The sequence below is a fragment of the Limanda limanda genome, chromosome 20 (assembly GCF_963576545.1).
Source record: "Limanda limanda chromosome 20, fLimLim1.1, whole genome shotgun sequence".
Classification (NCBI taxonomy): Eukaryota; Metazoa; Chordata; class Actinopteri; order Pleuronectiformes; family Pleuronectidae; genus Limanda; species Limanda limanda.
In genome coordinates, this window is record NC_083655.1 from 11,914,827 (window position 1) to 11,935,540 (window position 20,714).

Consider the following 20,714-nt stretch of genomic DNA (forward strand, 5'->3'; position numbering starts at 1 on the left):
GTGTTTATGTACTTCTTGACATTAACTATTTTTTACTTGCTTTTATCATTTGTTTTGTCTTGTAAGCTTGAAAACTAAAAAATTTCGTTTATTGATCACAAAGGCTTGTATTTGATTCATATAAAATAATGATGAATTGTTCATTAATCAGTCACAAAGTCATTAATTGCTCATAAAGGATCAGGATTTATTTCAGTTACAATGCAGACTTTTAAGACTTTTAATAATTTGAATTACTTCGCAGTGTCTGAGCCTGAAAACCTGCTACACCTTCCTGTTTTTCTGCCTCTGAACTTCCAGGCTCCTCGTGCACCAGAACCTCCACCACCACCTCTGTGTGGGTCGCCCGAGTTTTACTCTGTGCTTGCTTCTCCAGATCATCTTCTGTCCATATCCTGATGAGTGATGTCGAATCTGGGAGGGACAGGCAGTTTTGTCCCCTTGAAAAAGTCTGTAGCTTTCTCTCATTTAGATTTTCTTCAAGACTTTCTCCAGTTTTCTGCAGATTATCAAATGGTAAAACAATGTCTGAGGAGTGATCATTTCTCCATTGGCCTCCTCGCTGCAGCATCTCAAGCTTGGACCTGGTAATGCAGTGACAGAAAAACATTACTCCATTTGTAATTTATGATTTTTAAATATTGTGTTAAGAACAAATGTAAATACCTGATTGTTTCTTGTGCCACAAGTCTTCTCACAAAGTCCTGTAAAAGAAACACAAAGATGTACAGTATGTGTGGGTGTAGGCGCAGCATGTGACTGTGGTGCGTGTTTGATATATGAGGCTGACTCACCTGTGTGTTGGAGGGTTCCTGTAGGGGACTCTGCTCCACCGCGTCCTGATGGTGTTTCGGAGGAAGCGTGTGGTGCAGGCAGTTGGAGAGAGCGTTGAGTCGGAACAGCAGCTCGTCCACCAGGCTCTCAAACTCTTCAAGGTAGTAAGTCTGACAAACAAAAGAGTTCAGAGAGTCAATCACTTACCCTCACCACACTTTTTCAAAACTGACATTAAATGAACTATATATAAAGATGGACGACATGCCAGTCTCCAAAAGTGAAACCAATATGCCTTGATTGGCGCCTGTTTGCTGGCTCCAGTAAAAGTCCTAACTCCTGGCTCCTCCATGTTAGTGGATGGGACATGGATCAAACTAAAAACTCAGAGATCAGGTTGGATATGGAGGTGGGAGGATGTGGTGATGTGTGGTCTGTCTTTATACCCAGCCAATGAGTGAACCTCATGAAATTGTGATTTAAAGGCCTAAGCTGCTTCTTCCTCACTCTGCTCTCCACGTGGTCATCAATCCATTTGAGTTCACGCTGCCCAGTGACCTCAGAAATCCTCCGTCTCAGGTAGCGGGCTAATTCTGCAGCAGTGAAGACGTCCCGCCTGCTCTGAGATCTTTTGGCAACTCTGACCAAGGCGGACACCAAACCAAGAACCTGCAACAAAAACTCATAACAGTGATCTCGACTCTGACAGATAGTTTCTTCCACTGAGTCCGTGCAGCCAGTCTTCTTTCTATTCATTCATGATTCTGCGTGTATAAATGTTCTACATATTTACCACTGCTGTCCACATCACAGTGGAGGACAGATAGATAGCTCCACTGTACAGGAAGTCTCGTCCAGAGAGAAGGCGATGGAGGCTCCTGGTGGGTCTGAGGGCCCAGAAGTGACAGAGCAGAGTCTGAAGGGAGCGAGGAATGGAGCTGAAAGCCCAGTGGCTTTGTGCAAACAGAAGATTCCCAGCACAGGACAGCGCCACCAACAGGATCAGACCTGAAACCTAGGACAATATGAGGGTGAGTATGTGTAAGGACTTTAGCATAAGGATCTAATCAAATCCACAATTTAGGAGAAGGGTGAATATTTTTTAAATATAAGCATGCAGGGACATTGAGGGTCTGACTGTCTATATCTATATATCGTTCGGCCAATATAAGTCTTTCACTGATATATAAGTATCTTTTTTAATGATTGCTGATTTGTGCAGATATGTTTTTTATGGAATAAATGCAGATAATATATACATTTATGTTCACATTATATTGAAAAAATATAGTCTTGATTATATTTTTATAAATTGGTTGTATTTGTGTTATCATTTTATTGGTTAAACTGTAAATATGTGTATAATGGCCAATATATTAGAATTTGATATATTTTACTCCCCAATATTGGTATCTGCATTGGCCCCCAAACATCCATATTGGTCAGGCTCTACTGTTTACATTTCCTTATCTTTAAGTCGTTACTGTTTTTGTATTCGATTATATTCATTTAGCTTGTTTACTTATTAATATTTTTATACTTTAATACATTGTGCTGTTTCTCTTTGTGTTTACCGTTGGCCAGAGGAGGCTGGAGAGTGAACGAGTGAGCAGTGCAGCAGAGGAAGCCAAGGTCCTGCTCACACTCAGCACAGTCAGACACTTCAGGGTGAGAAGGAAAAGTGTAACGCCACGCAGAGCACGAACGTCCTGCCGAGACAGAGACACATTTGTCCTCACTGGAAAGCATCGCTCTCCTCTTTAATTACTCACATTGTGATCTCTCACTCACACAACCGGACCTGACAGTTGGATTCTCCTTGTGCATTTATTAAGGGCGTGTTTAGCAAAAACAACAAACCTTAGACAAATTGAACAATGTGTCTCAAAAAACTACTCAGAATGATTGTAAATAAAATGGCCCTTGCAGTTTTCATGGGTGTTATAATAAATTAAAACAGGACAAGGAATGAAATGCTTTTGAACGTTCTTATCTCTCTCTTTCCCTGCTTTCTGTTTTTAGTCTCTTTCTCACTTGTTCCCAAGAAGCCAGGAAGCTGACATCCACATGTCCTCTGTGTCTCTGCAGCAGCTCCACAGCCTCCAGGATGATGACGGAGTGATAGATGTAATAAACATAATACACGAGGGTCACTATCAGGAGAGTGAGCTGAAAAAGAGAGAGGGAGGTATATTTCTTTATTTCACACTCATATTAAAACCTCTGCTCTGTGCTTTGACCTTCAGGTACTTTTATTTCTGTGTGGTTTACTTAAGAGGTGTGTTGGTTTAACAGCTACAGGTTAGTTTGCCCTTGCAGCTCGGTCACAGTGAACTTGTTTGCACGGTGCAGGGCCGAGTGAGTGTGTGCATGTGTTCCAGCTATTTAAGTCTGATTATTATCTGGGAATTATTATCTTTCTTTTTGCCTGTAAAATGTAATTTAAATAACACTTAGAATACAACAATGACAGTTATGGTTCTAATGGGAATGTTGGTTATGAATTATTGCATCTGGTATGAAAGAGTCTTTTTAAATGTTCTTGGTTGCCGTGAAAGCTCTATGGAGCATTGAAGGCATTTTTATAAATTCTTTAAATAGAGGATGAACATGATCAGCCACAATTTGTCAGGCTTTTTGTTCCGTATAAATATCCCAGTTATATAAAAAATTACTGATGCTTTTACAGTCATCAAATTATTTTTCTTCATATAGAAGAAGGCCAGACCATGTGCACATATTTAGAGTTATTTCATCAAGTGGACAGTATCTAGAATGTGACATGGTTCAAATTTCCTGATTGGATATAAGTGCTGTATGGGTTATATACTTCTAGCCAGTTGCAGGGTCTCCTCCAGTATCCCATCAGCCCTTGCTGCCTCACGGCGCACACTTGAAGACAGAGTTGCAGTAGAGACAGAAGAAGGAAGATGAGCTGGAGAGGAGGAAGAGGAAACATGAAAACATATTTAGGCTTGTGACAGAAATCGGTCCAAAATATGACGAGATGTGTCATATTTTAGAATCCTTCTTTCTTTACGATTTACAATTTCTAATATAATAATATATAATAAAAAGGAATGGAGTGTTTTACCTGGCACACCATAACAACATAGTCCCACACAGCAGGAGTGTGGTACACCCTGACAGACTGCACTTTAGCAGAGGGCACCAGGACACTGGTGCAGCTCTGCTCAGTGAGCAGGGTCACACTGGTGAACAAGTTGGGTGCAGGGCTGTACAAGGTGAACTGGACCTTCAGGGCCACCGTCCGTCTGCCCAACCAGCCGCCTGATTGCAGGAGATTCAGTTTGGATGTGGCCTCCGACCTGATGATGATGATGACACTGAATATCACTGGGATGAAATATACCTGCTCCTATGAGAAAATTATTTCAGAGACCTCCTCCACCATGTGGGTGTTTGTGTAACTCTCACTTCGTGTGACCTAAGCCAATTGTAGTACTCGACCCCGAGTAGCAGCCCAGGCGACCGCATGTCTCCTGGGCCGTTGCCGTGGGAACCATGACAATGGAGTGAGGGTAAGTGGATGCTCCGCTCCTTGAGAAGAATGAGCGAAGAAGTCCTGGTATAAAAGTCGCACTGGGAACCTGAATAGTCAAACACAGAACACACAATCTGAATAAAACTGCGGAAATCATCACTGTTTGATAACTTCAATAAAGTTACAGTAAAGTAATGTATTCTACGTTTGAAAAAAACTGGTCAGGTTAAAAACACATTCATCATCATTCACAGCCTAAAACTACTGCTGCTCTTTTGCAAACTGGATTTTGATGTTAAAACTAAAGTTCAGTATGTGGATTTTAAAGGAAATCTACACTCTACATTGAAAACGCATGGAGTTCACCAGTGGACTCATCTGTATATTTGTGAAAGAGTGCCCCCTACCGGAGAGGGTAGTGAAAGATAGTTAGTGAATAGAATTTAGTTTATTATTTGCTTGAAATCAGTGAAATAATAGTCAAGTCGAGACTGATGTGGATGCTTTTTCTTAAACTACTGTTATAAAACATATAATAAAACATACTTTATATATTGTGGAACGAATATTATCACTTTCACTGTGTACATTTTCGAATCATTATGTCATCACTATATTTTTCATGAGGTCACACATCCCTCTTTTTATCACGTACCTTCTCCTGGAACAAGCTCGATGCCTCTGACTTCCACAGGATTGGCTCTCCCATCAGGATGTGTGACTGCTGAATGACACCAAACCATTAGGTTGGGATTTATATTGATCAAGTATAGAATAAGATCTTTTACCGTTTTTAATGGGTAGCATTAGATTTGCACACATGGTCAAGCTAATTAACAATTCCTGACAGATTGAGAGCAGAACTGTTTCACCAGCTCACACGACACACGATCGTCTAAAGATATTTGAGCAATTTTTTTACCTCAGATCTTGTTGATGCATTCTTGTACAGCAGATTGAGGAGACTGGTCTCTGTCCACTTCCACCAGTCCTCATGTGTTTTTATGGACATAAAGTCATTATCATCATTCCTGTTGTAAGAGAAAACACGATTTTGGAGTGCCTGAAATATATTATCTTATTATTGTGTGTGTGAGTGTGTACGTTTGTGTGTGTTACCGTATAAACTGTTTCCTGACAGCTTTATTGAGGTGATGATGGTGACTGAATGAGCTGCCATATGTTACACACAGCATCAGGGCGATCATGGAGACACAGATGCACAAATCCCTGGATGACAAAGGAAAAAATGAATAATTCTTCGTATAAACAGGTGGCCACACCCACACACACACCCACACACACACACACACCCACACACACACACACACACACACACACACACACACACACACACACACACACACACACACACACACACACACACACACCTGAGAGTGTCATGGATGAGAGTCTCTCTTCTTCTCCTCCCACGACTTCTCCTCAGCTCTGCTTGAGCCGGCGGCCGCACAAGACGCAGGTAGCGAGCTCGCTGACGAGCAGCAAGCAGCTGTCCATAAATCAGAAATACTTGACCAGATGTTTCATTGGAAAAGAACAAAACAGATGTAAATAAGTAAACAGATTGGGGTTTTTACCTTGTCGAGGTATGAGCTTGTGTCCTGAGGGAAAGCAGGAGGTCTGAACTGCTCCTCTGGTCGATTAGCACCACCGTGGCTGCACAGTTGAATCTCAAACTCTTTAATTTCGGAGAAAGTATGGAAGTCGGTTCTGTTTCTGTACCGAAAGGAGACGATCACTGCTACGGTGAGTATCTGGAAAAGAAAAAGAAGTATATCTTCATTACAAAGACCATTCATTTTAAAGTAGGGTTATGGATTATTTATTCAAAATGCATGTAGCCAGAACAGGTAGTTATTCATTTATTGATTTACCGCGGCCGGCTGGATGAAGAAGATGCAAGAAACCAGGGAGAAAAATAGGGAGTGGATCCAAAGCAGAACCTTGCTGCTGCTGAATCTAACACATCACACACAGACCCAGTTAATCAATAATCCATCTCTTATATATTTCAGCAATAATCCCTTTAAAGGCATCACACAGCTACTACCTCATTCCCAGCACCGCAGAGAGCACCAGGCAGGAGAGGGACAGCAGCAGACAGAGGGTCCAGGCCAATGATTGACACCACCGGGACCCTCGTCCAACTTTTCTTCTGTTCAGTTTGTTCATTACATGGAAACGGTTTCCTTGAGGATCTTCTTTCTTCTTCTTGTCTTGATCTTCCTCTCTCATACATACAGACAAAACATCTTTCTGGGTTCCACAAAACTTGCTACTTTCACTTGAAAGATGAATTTCTTTTCCCAGAGTAGCTCGATCATCATTATCCCCTTTTGAAATCAGCGACAAATTCCAAATCGCTAGTCCCACGCTGCTCTCAACTGCCGGACCATCCTCCTTTCTTACCATCACATCTGGTTGGTTTTCAGGTTCTTTATTTTCAAGCATCGCATTGGACACTGGGAGCAAGTTTGTTCCCTGCAGCACAGAAAAAGAAAGGTGAGGATCGGGGATGAAAAATGCCCATAGACATAGAAAGAAAGAAAAATGGATGCTCATTGACCTGGTATTTCTTCCTCCAGGTTTCTTGCATCCACCGCTGCAGACGGCTCCAGGAGGGATGGAACCCACTGTGATTTGGTGGGAGAGCATCTGTTAGGAGACGAAACAATAATGAGATATGGGCGATAAAAAAAGGAAAAATATCTCATTAAACTTGGAATAATGTATAAAGTTGGGTGTAAATAACTCTTATTGATAATGCCTTTTTATTGACGTTATGGGTATTTTATTTTGAAGCCCGTTTGGCAAAAGGGGAACTTTATAATGAACAAAGAAAATAATTAATATCAAGATTAATAGACAAAAAGACAAATATTACAATATAACATTTGTTAGAAAATACATCAAGTAATACACATCATCTTCTAATGAACTACTTAAGAGAGACAGGACTGTAGAAAATAATTCAATTCTAGTTTGGTTTTGTCTGCTGCCAATCATATACTCCACCCCTCCAGTCCAGAAGGTGGCTATAGTGTGCCTATAAGATGATACGCCAACCGCCAATTAACGCAGACAGAGAAGCACAATACGCAGAAACAGGAAGTTGATTAGGCAGCAGGTGATTGTCTGTGTACCCGCGGAAAGACTTGTTGTAAAGTTTTATGGATTATTGAGCACCGAGCTGTAGAGGGAACCAGGTAATGTGTGTTATATCACCATGCTGTTATAATTTACCTGTAAACAGGTGTTTGAATGTATCACTATTGTTACAGCCATGCTAATGCTAGCAAACAAAGTGAATGTAATAAGCATTAATAAATAAACAAATAATAAACTAAACAATGCGTTTCTAGCTTTTCATATGTTTTATGTGTGGTTGAATGGTTTTTATGCCCATGTTTATGTTTTTTAAAGCTAATTGACTGTTGACCTGCAGCTCTAATGGTGTTTTGGAAGAAAAGTTGTGAAAGAAAGGAAATTCATGTTCATATAACATTGACAAAGAGGATGAATTCTGTGCAGAAGTCCAAACCTCACCTTTAAGGTCAGCATTCTCAGTCTTTCTGCCTTTTGCATGTTGGACTCCTGACCTTGTCAGCTTGACCTCATGCAGTCGAAACAGAAAAGATATCATTGTTGCTCCTGGCAACACTGCCACCAAACTCAGCAGTCCTGTTGTCACAGAGACGGCGGATACATCGAGAATACCCAACTCCATCAGTAGCTGTGGACAAGGGATTAGAAATGACTGCTGTAGGGGAGACGCTCATATAACAAATTCAGAACTTTGACTTTGAATGAGAAAATTACCTGTTCGTCTATTTGAGTTATGATGAGTGCGTTGACACATGCATACCCCAACAGCAGCAGCAGACACACACTGAGTCTTTGAGTGTGGGTGAAAAAGCTAGGGCAGGGGCAGCAGTACACTGAAATCCAGATGTGGAAGTCGGCCAAGAAGTCGGATAATTTAAAGCACAACATCTGCAAGCAGACAAATGGAGACCCAGGGTCACGTGTGAGTAGAGAATAAAAGTGTGAGTGTTCAGATGTGCATGAGCGTTCTACCTTAGCAAAGCCTATTCCGTGGGTGCAAACACACAGCGTTCTCTCCACCTGGCCATCACCTTTGTTCACGGCCAACCAGCACTGACCCACAAAGAGCCACACGCGTCCTTTCACGTGCTCACTGGTCACCTGGGTTAAAAGTAGAAAAACAGGCCATCCTGATGGTCCAAAAACAGAACACATCCGTAAACACAGAGCATGTGTTCCTTACCTCAGATACCTCCACATGTTTGAGGTACCAGTCCGGGGAAGGTCCAGAGCCGTCATGCCAGATGTGAAGCCTCCGCACGGAGCCCAGGCTGTCTGCTGCACTGTGGTGTCACAGACAAAGATCACACTATGTAGCATTAAGTAGTCAAATGTGTATCATTGATTTTATATGTACACCCTAAAAAAATGCTGTATTTTGTATCTTTTCAAAAAATGTACCTAAGTATAAATGTGTCCTTAGAGTTTCTCCTGAACAGAGTGCATCCTGGGACTTGTAATTCTCTTGTGTATGAGCTCCCATCTTCACCGTAAAGCTTCATGTACACCTGATTAACATAGAGACACAAGTAAGTACTGGACTTTTCCCACCCTCCAACATTTATGTGCAGTAAAATACAATATGAGTATCGCTGCTGTTGAAGATGAATTAAGAAGAAATGACAGCGTCACCTTGGCGCTCATACTGGCTGCAGAGCAGACACCAGTGTGGATGGTTACAGCATAAAGATGTGGGTCCAATGGAGAGTTGTCAGAAAGATAATGGACTCTTCCATTCTTCTCTGAGACGCCGTCAGCTCTCTTACACGCCACCAGCCCGGGGATGTACAGGCACACACACAGCACCATGACGACCAGCACAGTCAGATCTCGGGACACACTGAAGAGATGGAGAGGAAGAGAGGATGCACAGGAGGACGACAAGTTTTGAAAAACCCAACATTTGTTTTCTTTCTGTTTATTTAAATATGTCACTCAAACCGGAGGAGGATGAGGTCACCTTAGGAACGGGTCCAGATCAGCTGTGTCATGTCTGGTCTGGATCTGGTGCTGCACCACGGTCAGAGGCCTCAACTGGTGACAACTGAGAGAAAAAACAGCGAAAAATATGTTGCTTATCAATAGTGTCAGTGTTTGTTTATCTCTGTGAAGGTCTCATGTCCATGTCTTACCTGCAGTTGACAGCAGCTGTTGTGTCTTCTTGCTGTGTCCTGCAGCCCAGATGTGTCCAGGCCCCCTGGTGGCCATCCCAGGTCAAACATTGACTGCTGACCACAGTGAGACTGTAGCTGATCTCTTCACTCAGCTGCTTGTGTCTTCGCTCTTTCCCAAAATGAGCATTCAGCAGAGCCAGGTGACCGACCCCTGCAGCTGGAGGTGGGAGATTTGAGTGTTACACAAATACTCCAACTCTCGGATGTGTTTATTATTTATCTCATCCCTGTCTTTTAACTCATGACAGAAAATATTTTGATTTCATAATTAACATTTATTTCTAGATATTAATATTGTATTATCATCTCCTCAAGTCTTGTTTAACTTCCTAATTGTATACAAACAATGTTAAAAGAGGATTCATTGAATGTGTTTGAATGGATGATTAATTTCATATAGACCTAATGGAATGGTCACTTAAGAGATGTAAACAACAGAAAGTAGAAGAAAGCTTTTACCGTTGAGGTAGGACGAGGGCAGAGTGATACGTATGTTGTTGCTCTCCCACTGATGAGTCCTGTGCAGGTGGTGCATGCTGGGAGTCGGCCTCTCGAACATCCTGTCACATCAGAGCATCTTGGTTTGTCTCGTATTCTTACCTTTCACTCAAAAACTACGCTATTATGTTGCTCTTACTACTAGCGTATACCAGTAAAACAATAATCTACCTGAAGAGCAGCATGATGGGAAACACTCTGTCTGGCGGTGGCGTGAACGCCACGCTCAGCTGGATGACCTTCTGCAGATGTTCCCTGGTGATGTTGAAGCTGTGGTAGTTGACCTGGCTGCGGAGGAGGACGTACTCACGCCCGGAGCTCTTCTGCAGTAAAGATGTGATCATGTGTTGGTGAGGTTAGGCTCAACAATCACTTCATACATTATTTTCTTTAATAACTAATATTTTATCACGTTACTGGTCACCAATTTTCATCTGTTCAACTGGTCCAAACTATTTCACTCACGTTTCTTGGTGGATGCTGTAGCTCGATGCTGATTGGCTGATTGAGGGAACGGACAGGGATCTTTCTCCTCCCGCTGCACTTGTACAGACTCAAGTCAACCACTGGTCCAGTGAGCTGTAAATCACCAGAGGGAAGGAGAGACTCACTTAAAATTTACTGTAAGTCCCACACTCAAAAAACTAAAGGTCCCCAATGTGTCTTTTATATAAGTAAAAAAACATATTTTGGTTGAAATAACCAGTCAACATCATGGCTGAGTATTCCCACCCTAACACTGCAGTAAACAAATGCCAAACAGTCAGAGTTTGTGATGTCAGACACCAATCAGAAACCAATCCTGTCAACTTGTAGATTTTGTTAATCGCACTGATTGTAAGTCATTGGACAAAAGCGTTAGCTAAATGAAATGTAATGTAAGAAAGAAGCTGTAATAAATGGCTGCAGAGGAACTTTAATGGCCTTTCACCTGTGTGGGACTGTGAGCGTAAGTATAAGGGTTGAGGCTGAGCGTGGTCAACACGCTGATCATGCATGGTTCCTGCTGCGTGCTCTCTGCTGCTCCACTGCCATGCACAAACAAAAGCTGGATCAGAGAAGGAGGCAGGTAGAAGGTGGTTGAGCCGCTGCTGATGACCGGGGAGGTTTGGTTTTGGTTGGCAGCGTATAAGGAGATGAGGCCTGTGCTGACTCGGTGCTGCTGGACCTTGTGCAAGAAAATGTACTTCTGCAAATTAAAGAGAAAGGACAAGAGTTGGGCGAGGTAGAAACAAGAGAATGAACAAAACTGGTTTATTTTCACTCACCAGCATCAGGTCTGAGGCAGTCTGCAGAATATCATCAACAAGCCGTGTCCTTTGCTTTGCTGAAATTGATCCTCCCTGTCTGATTGGGTCACTGGATGATGCTGGTATGCAGCTCCTGGGAGACGCAATGGTATTTACTGGGTCTGACTCCAGTACCTGTGTGATATTGCCCTTGTTGGGTGTTTCGGGTGTGTTGCCATGATCTGTGACAGCAGCCTGCAGGACGTACGACAGCAGGACGAGCAGAGTGTCAAGGGTCTCGTGGTCCAGATGATATCGGACTGGAGCGCTGGACTCCAAAAACAGGTCTGAGATGGTCTGAATGTGAAGTGTCACGTGTCTGACACTTGCTAAAGAAACCTAAACAGAACAAAACAAGTCAACAAATGCATTGTCTTTCTTTATTTTAGTGACTGTTTGTCCTGATAAAAGATGGCCATCCTCCACCAACCTGATTTGAAACTTGTAAAAGGTCTTTTAAAGTGCAGATGCTGTCAAACATTGACTCCTGTGGATTGAATCACATGTTGTTAATATGTGTGGTTTAAAGACACAAACAGAGAAGGAGATTAAGAGGTTATTTGTTCAAAGTCCAGTGTAAGTGTGTGTGTATGTGTGTGTGTGTGTGTGTGTACCTGTTCCGCTGTACCGCTCTCAAGCTCACACACTGTGCAAATGAGCACATTGCGGATGAGTGTCTGTGCATTTGTGTTGATCTCGGCGTCCAGGCTGAGTCTGTTCAGGATGGTGGTGAGAACACTGACGTAGTTTCGAACCTCATGACTGTTCCCAAGCTGCAGCAGAGCCGACAGGTTCCTCAGACCGGCCGCTGACCTGGAGAGACAGAGTTACTGATACACAACAATATTCTGCAAACATACAAAACAAATTCTACAGTTTCTAGTCTTTGAATCCTCATGTGATGTGATGACCGGGTGATTTTGGATTCTTACAGCTCGAGGTCAGGGTCCTGATGGGAGGATGTGTCTCTGAGGAAGCTTGGCTGGACTCTGACGCTGACGGGACAGGGTTTAGTGGCCGTCCCATATGTGCTGCTTCGGATTTCAGTATAAATAGTTACTATGGAAACAACAATAAAATATTTTACTTAGTTGGTAGGAAATCTTAAAAAATGTCAAAAAAAATAGTGTGTTTTATACCTTTATAGTCATCACTGGCGTCACCTGCAGGAAGGCTGAAGTAGTATTGGAAATCTCTCCCCTGGTACAGCACCCTACGGGGTCTGCCTCCTACACTGAAGCTGTACTCATACAGTAGATCCTTCACACACACACACATACACACACGGTTGATATGCAGCGAACAATTTAAGAAATTCAAAGCCGAGTAGAAAAATGTTTATATAAATCTTTAACTTGTCATGACTATTAAAATGATTAGTAACTATAAGGTAGGGGAAAGAATAAAGCCAAAGCCAAATTTCCAAGAAAAGGTTTTCCCATTTTTTTCAGTCAAAACAAAAATATCACGAGATAGAGTTGAAAACTTTGAAGCTAGGTTTTCTTTCGCAGAAACTAAAACACTCAACTCATTCAGGAGAATCTTTAAGTGTGAGGAATTAGGGAATTGCTTATTTTGTGTGTGTGTGTGTGTGTGTGTGTGTGTGTGTGTGTGTGTGTGTGTGTGTGTGTGTGTGTGTGTGTGTGTGTGTGTGTGTGTGTTTGAACGTGTTCGAGCGTGTTCGAGCGTGTTTGGCATGTGTGTGTGTGACAGCACCTCTTTCCCTGACGTGCAGAAGATGCTGAAGTGTGTGTGTAGCTCTGTGCCTCCGACCGGCTGCACCTGGCACTTCACGCCCTCTGGAGCAGGCTTGGTGTTCAAGAACAGCTGAGTCCGGCCGACGAAACTGTTCCGACATTCTGAGTGACACAGGCAACAGGCAGATGAGATTATCACCAGATTTTCACTTTCATCCTTTTAAATATCAATGGAAAAATAAATCAAGGCGGACTGCATTTTGGTGAGAGGTTCACCTATCGCCTGGTTCATACCTGGCATTAACACGTGTCCTGGGCTTTAAGAGCAGATGTGAACTCACCAAGACGCATTTAGATCTGATCACTCAAACCACATGTGGAGGTGGTCTGGGCGGCATATGGTCACATTCTTTTAGAAACTATACTGAAGGACCACCTACTCAAATAAGATCCTCTGTTTAAGAGATTAAAGACTTGTATGTTTTCTTTTGCATTTGTTAGTTTGTTGGCAGGATGACCGAAGATCAACTAAACCGATATCAGATACATTTTGTGGGGAGGTGAAGCCTGACCCAATGAAGAACTGTTTTTAATTTTGGTTCGGATCCAGCTCATCCTGATTGATTATGACAGTTTATAGATTTATATTGTACTGTACAGAATCTGACTTTCAAGTTCATGTTTATTGCACGATTCCGTGTATTAGGTCTGTCATGGTTCTTTATTGAAAACACTTTGCTGGAACTTACTGGCTGTGACCTCCAACATGTATCTGCTCCCCGGCCTCAGACTGAAGGGTCTTACCCTGAGCGTTGAGGAGGAAATTCCTACAAAGAAAGATTATTTAAGATACAGAGTGAGAGAGAATGAATGTGCGTGGACCAGTTTCTTATATAATCTACCTGTGTAAGTGTAGGACTTGAAAACGTCTCCGGCCACTGGGTCTCGGGGCAAATCAAGTAAAGTTGGCTCCTGGATCAGGACAGAGGGTCTGGAAACCACCAGATTACTGCCCTCAGATTCATGTTCTGCTGGATCGAACACTGCGTCTTCTCCTGGACTGAATGTTTCACCATCCACACCTGGGAATACACACGAGTAAGTACACAACATCTCACACTGGTAATAACTCCAAAGGCAAACACGGATGTGTATGGCACCTGTGGGTCTTCCTGCAGAACTCCCAGGGTCTCCTTCCTCTGCATGTGGGGAGTGAACGTCGTAATCTGACTCTGTAACAGACTCAGCTTTAATGCATGCTCACAGACCATGTATATGAAAACATGAATATTATTTATAAAGCACTCTTCTGAATTTACTGTACAAGTACAAGCAATAGATTTGCCCCTCCTTTAATGTGATGCTATGTGTGTTTCTCTTGCTTCGTCAAATGCTTTTGTTTTGTAAATACATCTGCGAAGAATAAATCAAATGTAAAAGTGCGTTAAATAGTCCCTGATTGTTTGCCTCATTTGGCTGTAATGTTTTAGTTTTACTTCATTTCTTCCTCACCTTGATCTTCTATGTCACCACCCTCCAGGACCGGAAAAGAAAACTCCCACTCAGCAGAGGGGTCGGAGTCAACTGGGAATTCACTGATAATGTCGCTTTGGCCAAACTGCTCTGAATATAGGTCTCCGCTGCTGTCAAGGGTGAGTGGCGGGTAGTCAGTGGAGGGCTGAGGCTCGGCAGAGGGAAACTCTCCTGGGGAATTATATGAGGGCTCCTCTCCTGGAGATAAAGTGAGGAAGATGTTAAATAATTCATAAACGATACATTTTTACAGTTACTTTAACCTTGCATTCTATTATTTATATTTATATTCATATTGATGTCCAGGGCTCAAAGCTTTGCAATGTTTTTACACATCTTGGAATATTTCAGAGTAGGTTTCATTTCTAAGTAGGCAGCAGGATGAAAATAAATATATTCTAAACAACCTGAACCTGCTGTTCCTGTGCCGACAGGAGTAACGTGCTGGGAATCTGAAGAAGAGGAGAAGTCAAGTTTAGTGAAGGAGTGATACATCTGTCCTGAAGACTGAAATCAGACTGAAATCAGACTGAAATCAGACTGAAATCAGACTGAAATCAGATTGAAATCAGACTCTGGGGTTCCACTTTTCTATCCCACGAACTTCAGTGTATTTAATAACACACCAGCTTTTTTAACCCACCGTCAGTCAGGCCAAGATGTCGCCTTCTCGCTCCAATTTTACGGGTCCTGAGATCAGTTCGGGTGTCGTGTGATCGGTCAGACGGACGCAGGGTGGACGTCTCAGCAGTCTGATCCTCGATGATTGTGGAGGGAGCACCGAGATCCATTGTGGAACAAAATGGCACTGGAATAAAACAATTTAGAACAGAATAAAGGCAAAGTATATTTTTTGTTAATAAAACAGTGGAGATTTACTGTTTATTAAGGATTAAGCTCTTCTTCTACCTTCTATGACAGGTCTGGAGGAGGCGTCAACCAGGAACAGACTCCAGCTGTATTGGATATGGGCGAGGGAAACGTCACAGCCTTCACACCAGGTGTCGACAGAGAACAACTGATCCCAGTTCACCTGGTCGCCCTGGCAACGAGGGCAGGAAACGGACAACTTCCTGGTTTGGAAACATTGACATTACTCATTAGAAATCATCTGTTGGAATTAGTTTCACTCAGTGAAAGTTCAGTTGCCGATGATTCTCTTCTTGCACAAGCAATCCAATCACAGCCTGACACACTCGACTTGAGCCTATCACCTCAGTTCAGGATCTAGACTCTGGGTGGAAATCTCCTTCATATCTAAAGCCCCTAACTCATAGGAACTGCTTCCATGGTGTTCTACTTCCTGCTGGGGTCCAAGTGCCAACGTCTATTCCTCTTGTAACCTCCCCCTGGAGGTTTTAGCAGTTAGCATGTTTTTTTTTTTCTTTGCAATCTCTTTTGTGCAAAAATGTTCATTTATATAATCACTGTCTTTGACTCTTGGATAATGGCAAGCTGCAGTAACCAAAATGGACACAAATGAACAACCAGATTTGACTATGAATGGCACAGGTTTGCCAGTTCAACCAGTCACATCCATAAACAGATTGGAGACACTGTGAGTATTGTATGTAACTCACCCAATCAGATTGGGTTTTACTGTGAGGAAGGTCTCTGCGGAAGCTGAGCGCTCCCCGCTGCGTACGATGAGCGTGAACTGGAACTGGTCAAAGTCACGTTTTAAGAAACCAGCAGGAACAGTGAGCACAGGCAAGGAGGTGGAAACGTGTTGGTTGAAACAGGAGGTGCTGATGGAGCTGAGTGGTTTACACGTCCAGCTGTAGCTATAAGAGAATTAGAAGATGTTAGAAAACTCCCAAACAAGCACAAATCAAAAAGAATTCTCTTTCTGTCGCAGTTTCTACCTGAGCAGGTTCTTGGGGAAGTCGGGGTCGTAAGATCTCTGCCCGTCCAGGGTTAGTACGGTGGCGTTCCCGCTGTTAATGAAGACATTGGTGCCACCCTGGATAAAAACCACAGGAGGGCTCGGCATCACCTGAACCCTCACACTGTAGTTACTATATACCACACTACCGATGACCTGGACCTGTAGAGAAATCATAGATATGGAGTCAAATCAAGTAAAACAACTATTAATGCATATCCAAATATAAATTCTACTCAAAATACAGATCTCTATCAGGATGTTTTTCCTCTAAACAGGCTTTAAATTTAATTTCAGGCCATCAGCCACACACGGACAATCACAAACCACAATATCTTCACATTAATAATAAAATACTCTGCCTCCTCCATGCATGACCGTGCTCAGCTACTCACCCTGGCTGTGGCGCTGTAGGTGTCGTACTGCAGGAGGTGGCTCTGCAGTGTGAGACTCTGTCTGTGTGTGTCTGTGCGAGGCAGACGGACGCTCCGGCCTGCAGAGTCCAACAGAGTCCAAGTGTACTGAAGGCCTCCTGATGTGTCGCAGTCAATTTCAGTCTCGTAGGTCACCCCCAGACGGATAACTTCATACCTACGCACCTAGAGACAGAGGAGGCTTTTATTTTTTAGCTACATTGTCTTTGCATGTTTCGGAGGCTACAGCCCTGCTGGTGATGTACCTGTAGTTTGGGAGGACCCATGTTTTTGACTGGTGGAGGCTGACACGGTCGCTCCACAACAAAGATGTGACTGCTCAGAGAGGCGGAGCTGACCAGGTTAGAGGCGGTTACCTCGACTCTGAACTCCCCAGTTCTGCAAAGAGAAGTACATCCATTGAATGTGCACAGGCTCAAACACACAATACAGTGATGGGCTGTATTTATTTCTATTCTTCACAGTATAGTTTGGCCATTGATCCATTCATAAAATAAATAAAAATAAAAATTCATACTTTGCATATGTATTCCATCAGGGGCAATCTTTGGGTTCAGTATCTTGCCCAAGGACACTTGGTCACTATTGGCCATTGAAGTTTGTTTTTTTTTAAACGATACAGACAGACAGAGAGACTGAGACTAATTCTGTGCTCTTAAAAAAAAAGTAAAATTCACTTTGAAGTGAATTACTAAGGTTCATTAAGAGAGAGGGAATTTAATATTGGGTCGCCTCACAGCAAGAAGGTTCTGGGTTATAACCAGGGTCTATCCCTGTGGCATTTGCATGTTTTTCTGTTAATGGGAGAATCTAAATTGCCTGTAGGTGTGAATCTGACTGTGGATGGTTGCTTGTCTCTGTTGGGCCATAATGACAATGTTGGTGGCAATAATAAAAATAATAATAATGACGGATAGAGAAAGATTGATGGAATTCAACAATATTACATAGAAATATTGAAAGTAACTATGTTTCTGATTTACATGAGAATGAAAGTGTTCCATGCAACCATCAAAAATCAAGTGAAGCTCTGTGGCTCACCTGTGGAACATGTGCTGCTCCGTGCTCTGTCCCAGCCTGGATGAACCGTCCCCGAAGCTCCAGTGGAAGGTGAGGTCGGTGCCCACGTTGACCCGGCAGCTCAGTGCTACCGTCTGATTCTGCAGCACCGAGGCCTGGTGGACGAGCCTGTTGAGCTTCACCGCTCTCTGGACCACCAGAGGGAGCAGGTCAGAGGTGACGGATGCCAGACCAGCAGACATCACCACAAATACATCAAACCTACAATAAAGAGAGGTTTGAATTGTGAGTAGTTTTAATCTTGTATGTGCACAAGCTCTTTACCTGATAGGTAAGACACTCATTATGTGGGAAATGATTTCAGTTAAAGGAAACACAAGATATAAAAGCGTAATTGACACATAAAAAATACATATAATAATCTTAACTTAACCCCAGTATAGCAATTAAAAAAGGCACCACTCGAATATTTTCTCTGTGCATCATACCTGCTGGCTTTGTTGTATCTTTTGGTGACAGTTCTCGAGGTAGTTCTGACTGATACGGAGTCTCCAAAGTGCCACATGAACTCCACCGGCTCTGGTGCATCAGCCACAGCCACGAAGGTTACGTCTGTGTTCGTGGGATAAGCCGGCTTTACTGCATAGATCCACACTGCTAGAACAAAACAGATATCACACATGTTCAAAATGTTCTTCATAATTATATATATATTGATTTTAATAAATAGAGAATTAAAAATAGTGCTGTAAGTGATGTCTCGTAATAAACTAGAATGGCACTCAGTAGGGTCCCCTCATGAAACCACATTTAAATTCAATAGATCCAGATTTTTATTTGAATCGGCACCAAATTGCACAGACTCATAAATATCAGTCCCCTAAACATGTTAGATATAAAAAATATTTTTAATATTTACAAGATATAAAAGCCAAACTTATTATTTAAAATGCCTGATAATTAATTAATAATTAATAAATAATTCTTATTTTTAAAAAAAAATTTGCAGTGCTCAGTTAAAAACACTCCACTTACCACTGACACCCAGGCTGGGAACTTGACTGGTGGGTGGTTCCCAGTTTGGATCAACAGTAACTTGTGGCGGCGACTTCCTGTTTTCCTCAACACAAACTTTGACGCTCTTGTTTCGAGAAGAGACTTGATTCTCGGCTCTGAGCTCAAACGGAAACGTCCCTACGTGGTCGAAAAGCAGAACCGCCGCAACCTCCTCTCCTGTGGCGTAGCTGCTGTTTCTGTAGAGTAATGTTGCGTTGACCAGCAGATAGACGGTCACATTGGATCCAGCTGCGACTCTAAATAAAACAGCCTGTCTCTGATTTGTTCTGATCACACATGGAACGCTCAACTCCAGCTCTCCAACGGGATCCTGAACCAGGATGTGTGTTTGGAATGAGGCCCGGCTGACTGGGTTCAAAGCCTCAACTGTGACATTATAATGCCCTGCTAATGCAAGAGACACGTTAATGAGCCATTCCTCTGTCATCCTGTTCATTACAACTTTATTATCTAAACTAAAAGTCCAAATTACTCTCGACCCCATGCGGCCACCTAGGCTGACGACCTCCAGGCTGAACAGTACGTGCGTTCGGACGGCTGACGTCCAGCTCCCAGAAGGCCTCATGGCACAGATCTGCTCATACACCTTGAAGGCCTGAGGCGAAGCAGTGGAGAGCAGCACTATCGAAGGATGACGAACGGAGAGGACAGACGCCGTGAGGTGATACTGTCTTGCTGTGGGGGGGAGGTGGCAGAGGAGGTGGAGGTGCAGGCGGCAGCTGGATTGATCGGGGGAGTGGAGGAGGTGGATAGGGATGGAGTGATGGGGGTGGGAGCCATCATGACAATAAAAATCACTGTGGTGTTGATGGAGATTTGGCTCATGAATGCCGCTGCCATGGTTACAGTCTGGATCAGTGCTGTTTCTCCAGTCTGTAATTTTCCTTGTATGACTCTGGGTTTTATCATTATCCATGTTGCTGCGGCTGTTATTGTCAACGTGTCCTTCGCTGCTGAGGTCAACGTCGCTCTCGTGGCTTTGCTCGTACTCTGCAGTGAGCTCGAGGTTGAGGAAAAGTAGGTGCTTCATGGTCGTGAACAGTTCCACATCCAGAGAGACGCTCGCTCCAGCTCGCAGATGATTCCTCAAAACATTCACTTTAAGGTCAGAAACAGCAGGAAGCACAACTGCCTGCAGGAGGAGACGTCCACGTAATTTGAAAAGAAAACAATGAGCACAAAAACACACACGAATGGGAAACTGGTAAAAGGAAAAAACTGATTCCACTTGATATTTTTGCTATTGTGGATAAATCCCATGAACAAAGCCAAAACGAACAATTCATTGATTTTCAAGTGCTTATTTAGCCAAAGCCTAAAAGGTTATTATTGTTAATTCCTCCATTAGTAATAGACTAAAGATGGACAACATGACTGTTCCCCAAAAGTGAAACCAAATAGTCTTGACTGGCCGCTGGTGGCTGGCTGCAGTATATGAAATAAACTCTGCCTCCTCCAAGGGGATGCTAAAATAACTAAAAGATCATAGTACATGTTAAATATATTTTTCCAAAGGATGGTTCGAGTCGCACTGTTTGTTCAAGTGTTAATTTTCCCAGTTAATACGATTTGGATTTGTAATTTGATGCTTTCAAAATGGGGTGAAACATTGGGATTGACAGCTGGTCGAGCTCGTGTATCGGTGGGACCTAGACACTGCAGCTCCATCCCCCGCTACTGCAAAGACACTGGCTCCAAATGT

The 20,714-nt window shown here is 42.9% G+C and overlaps 1 protein-coding gene across 1 annotated transcript; it reads right to left on the reverse strand.

Annotated features, from left to right (window-relative positions):
- Positions 1–220: 220 nt before the first annotated feature.
- Positions 221–20,042, reverse strand: LOC133027276 (polycystin-1-like protein 1). The gene is made up of 50 exons (XM_061094307.1): positions 19,505–20,042; positions 18,962–19,396; positions 18,424–18,589; positions 17,957–18,196; positions 17,161–17,293; positions 16,877–17,080; positions 16,462–16,643; positions 16,177–16,380; positions 15,506–15,669; positions 15,240–15,404; positions 14,576–14,794; positions 14,224–14,295; positions 13,966–14,145; positions 13,813–13,890; positions 13,083–13,225; positions 12,506–12,626; positions 12,299–12,425; positions 11,981–12,179; positions 11,797–11,853; positions 11,346–11,705; positions 11,032–11,266; positions 10,543–10,673; positions 10,249–10,400; positions 10,039–10,139; positions 9,538–9,736; positions 9,366–9,449; positions 9,038–9,245; positions 8,807–8,913; positions 8,589–8,688; positions 8,378–8,506; positions 8,120–8,293; positions 7,847–8,033; positions 6,867–6,955; positions 6,351–6,781; positions 6,175–6,259; positions 5,878–6,054; positions 5,671–5,789; positions 5,399–5,509; positions 5,202–5,310; positions 4,935–5,003; positions 4,213–4,385; positions 3,869–4,103; positions 3,605–3,709; positions 2,809–2,943; positions 2,349–2,483; positions 1,568–1,789; positions 1,282–1,443; positions 795–944; positions 667–704; positions 221–584 (listed from the first exon to the last, which is right to left on the reverse strand). Exons 1-50 carry the CDS (start codon positions 20,040–20,042, stop codon positions 221–223), a joined length of 8,703 nt encoding a protein of 2,900 aa, XP_060950290.1.
- Positions 20,043–20,714: the final 672 nt, after the last annotated feature.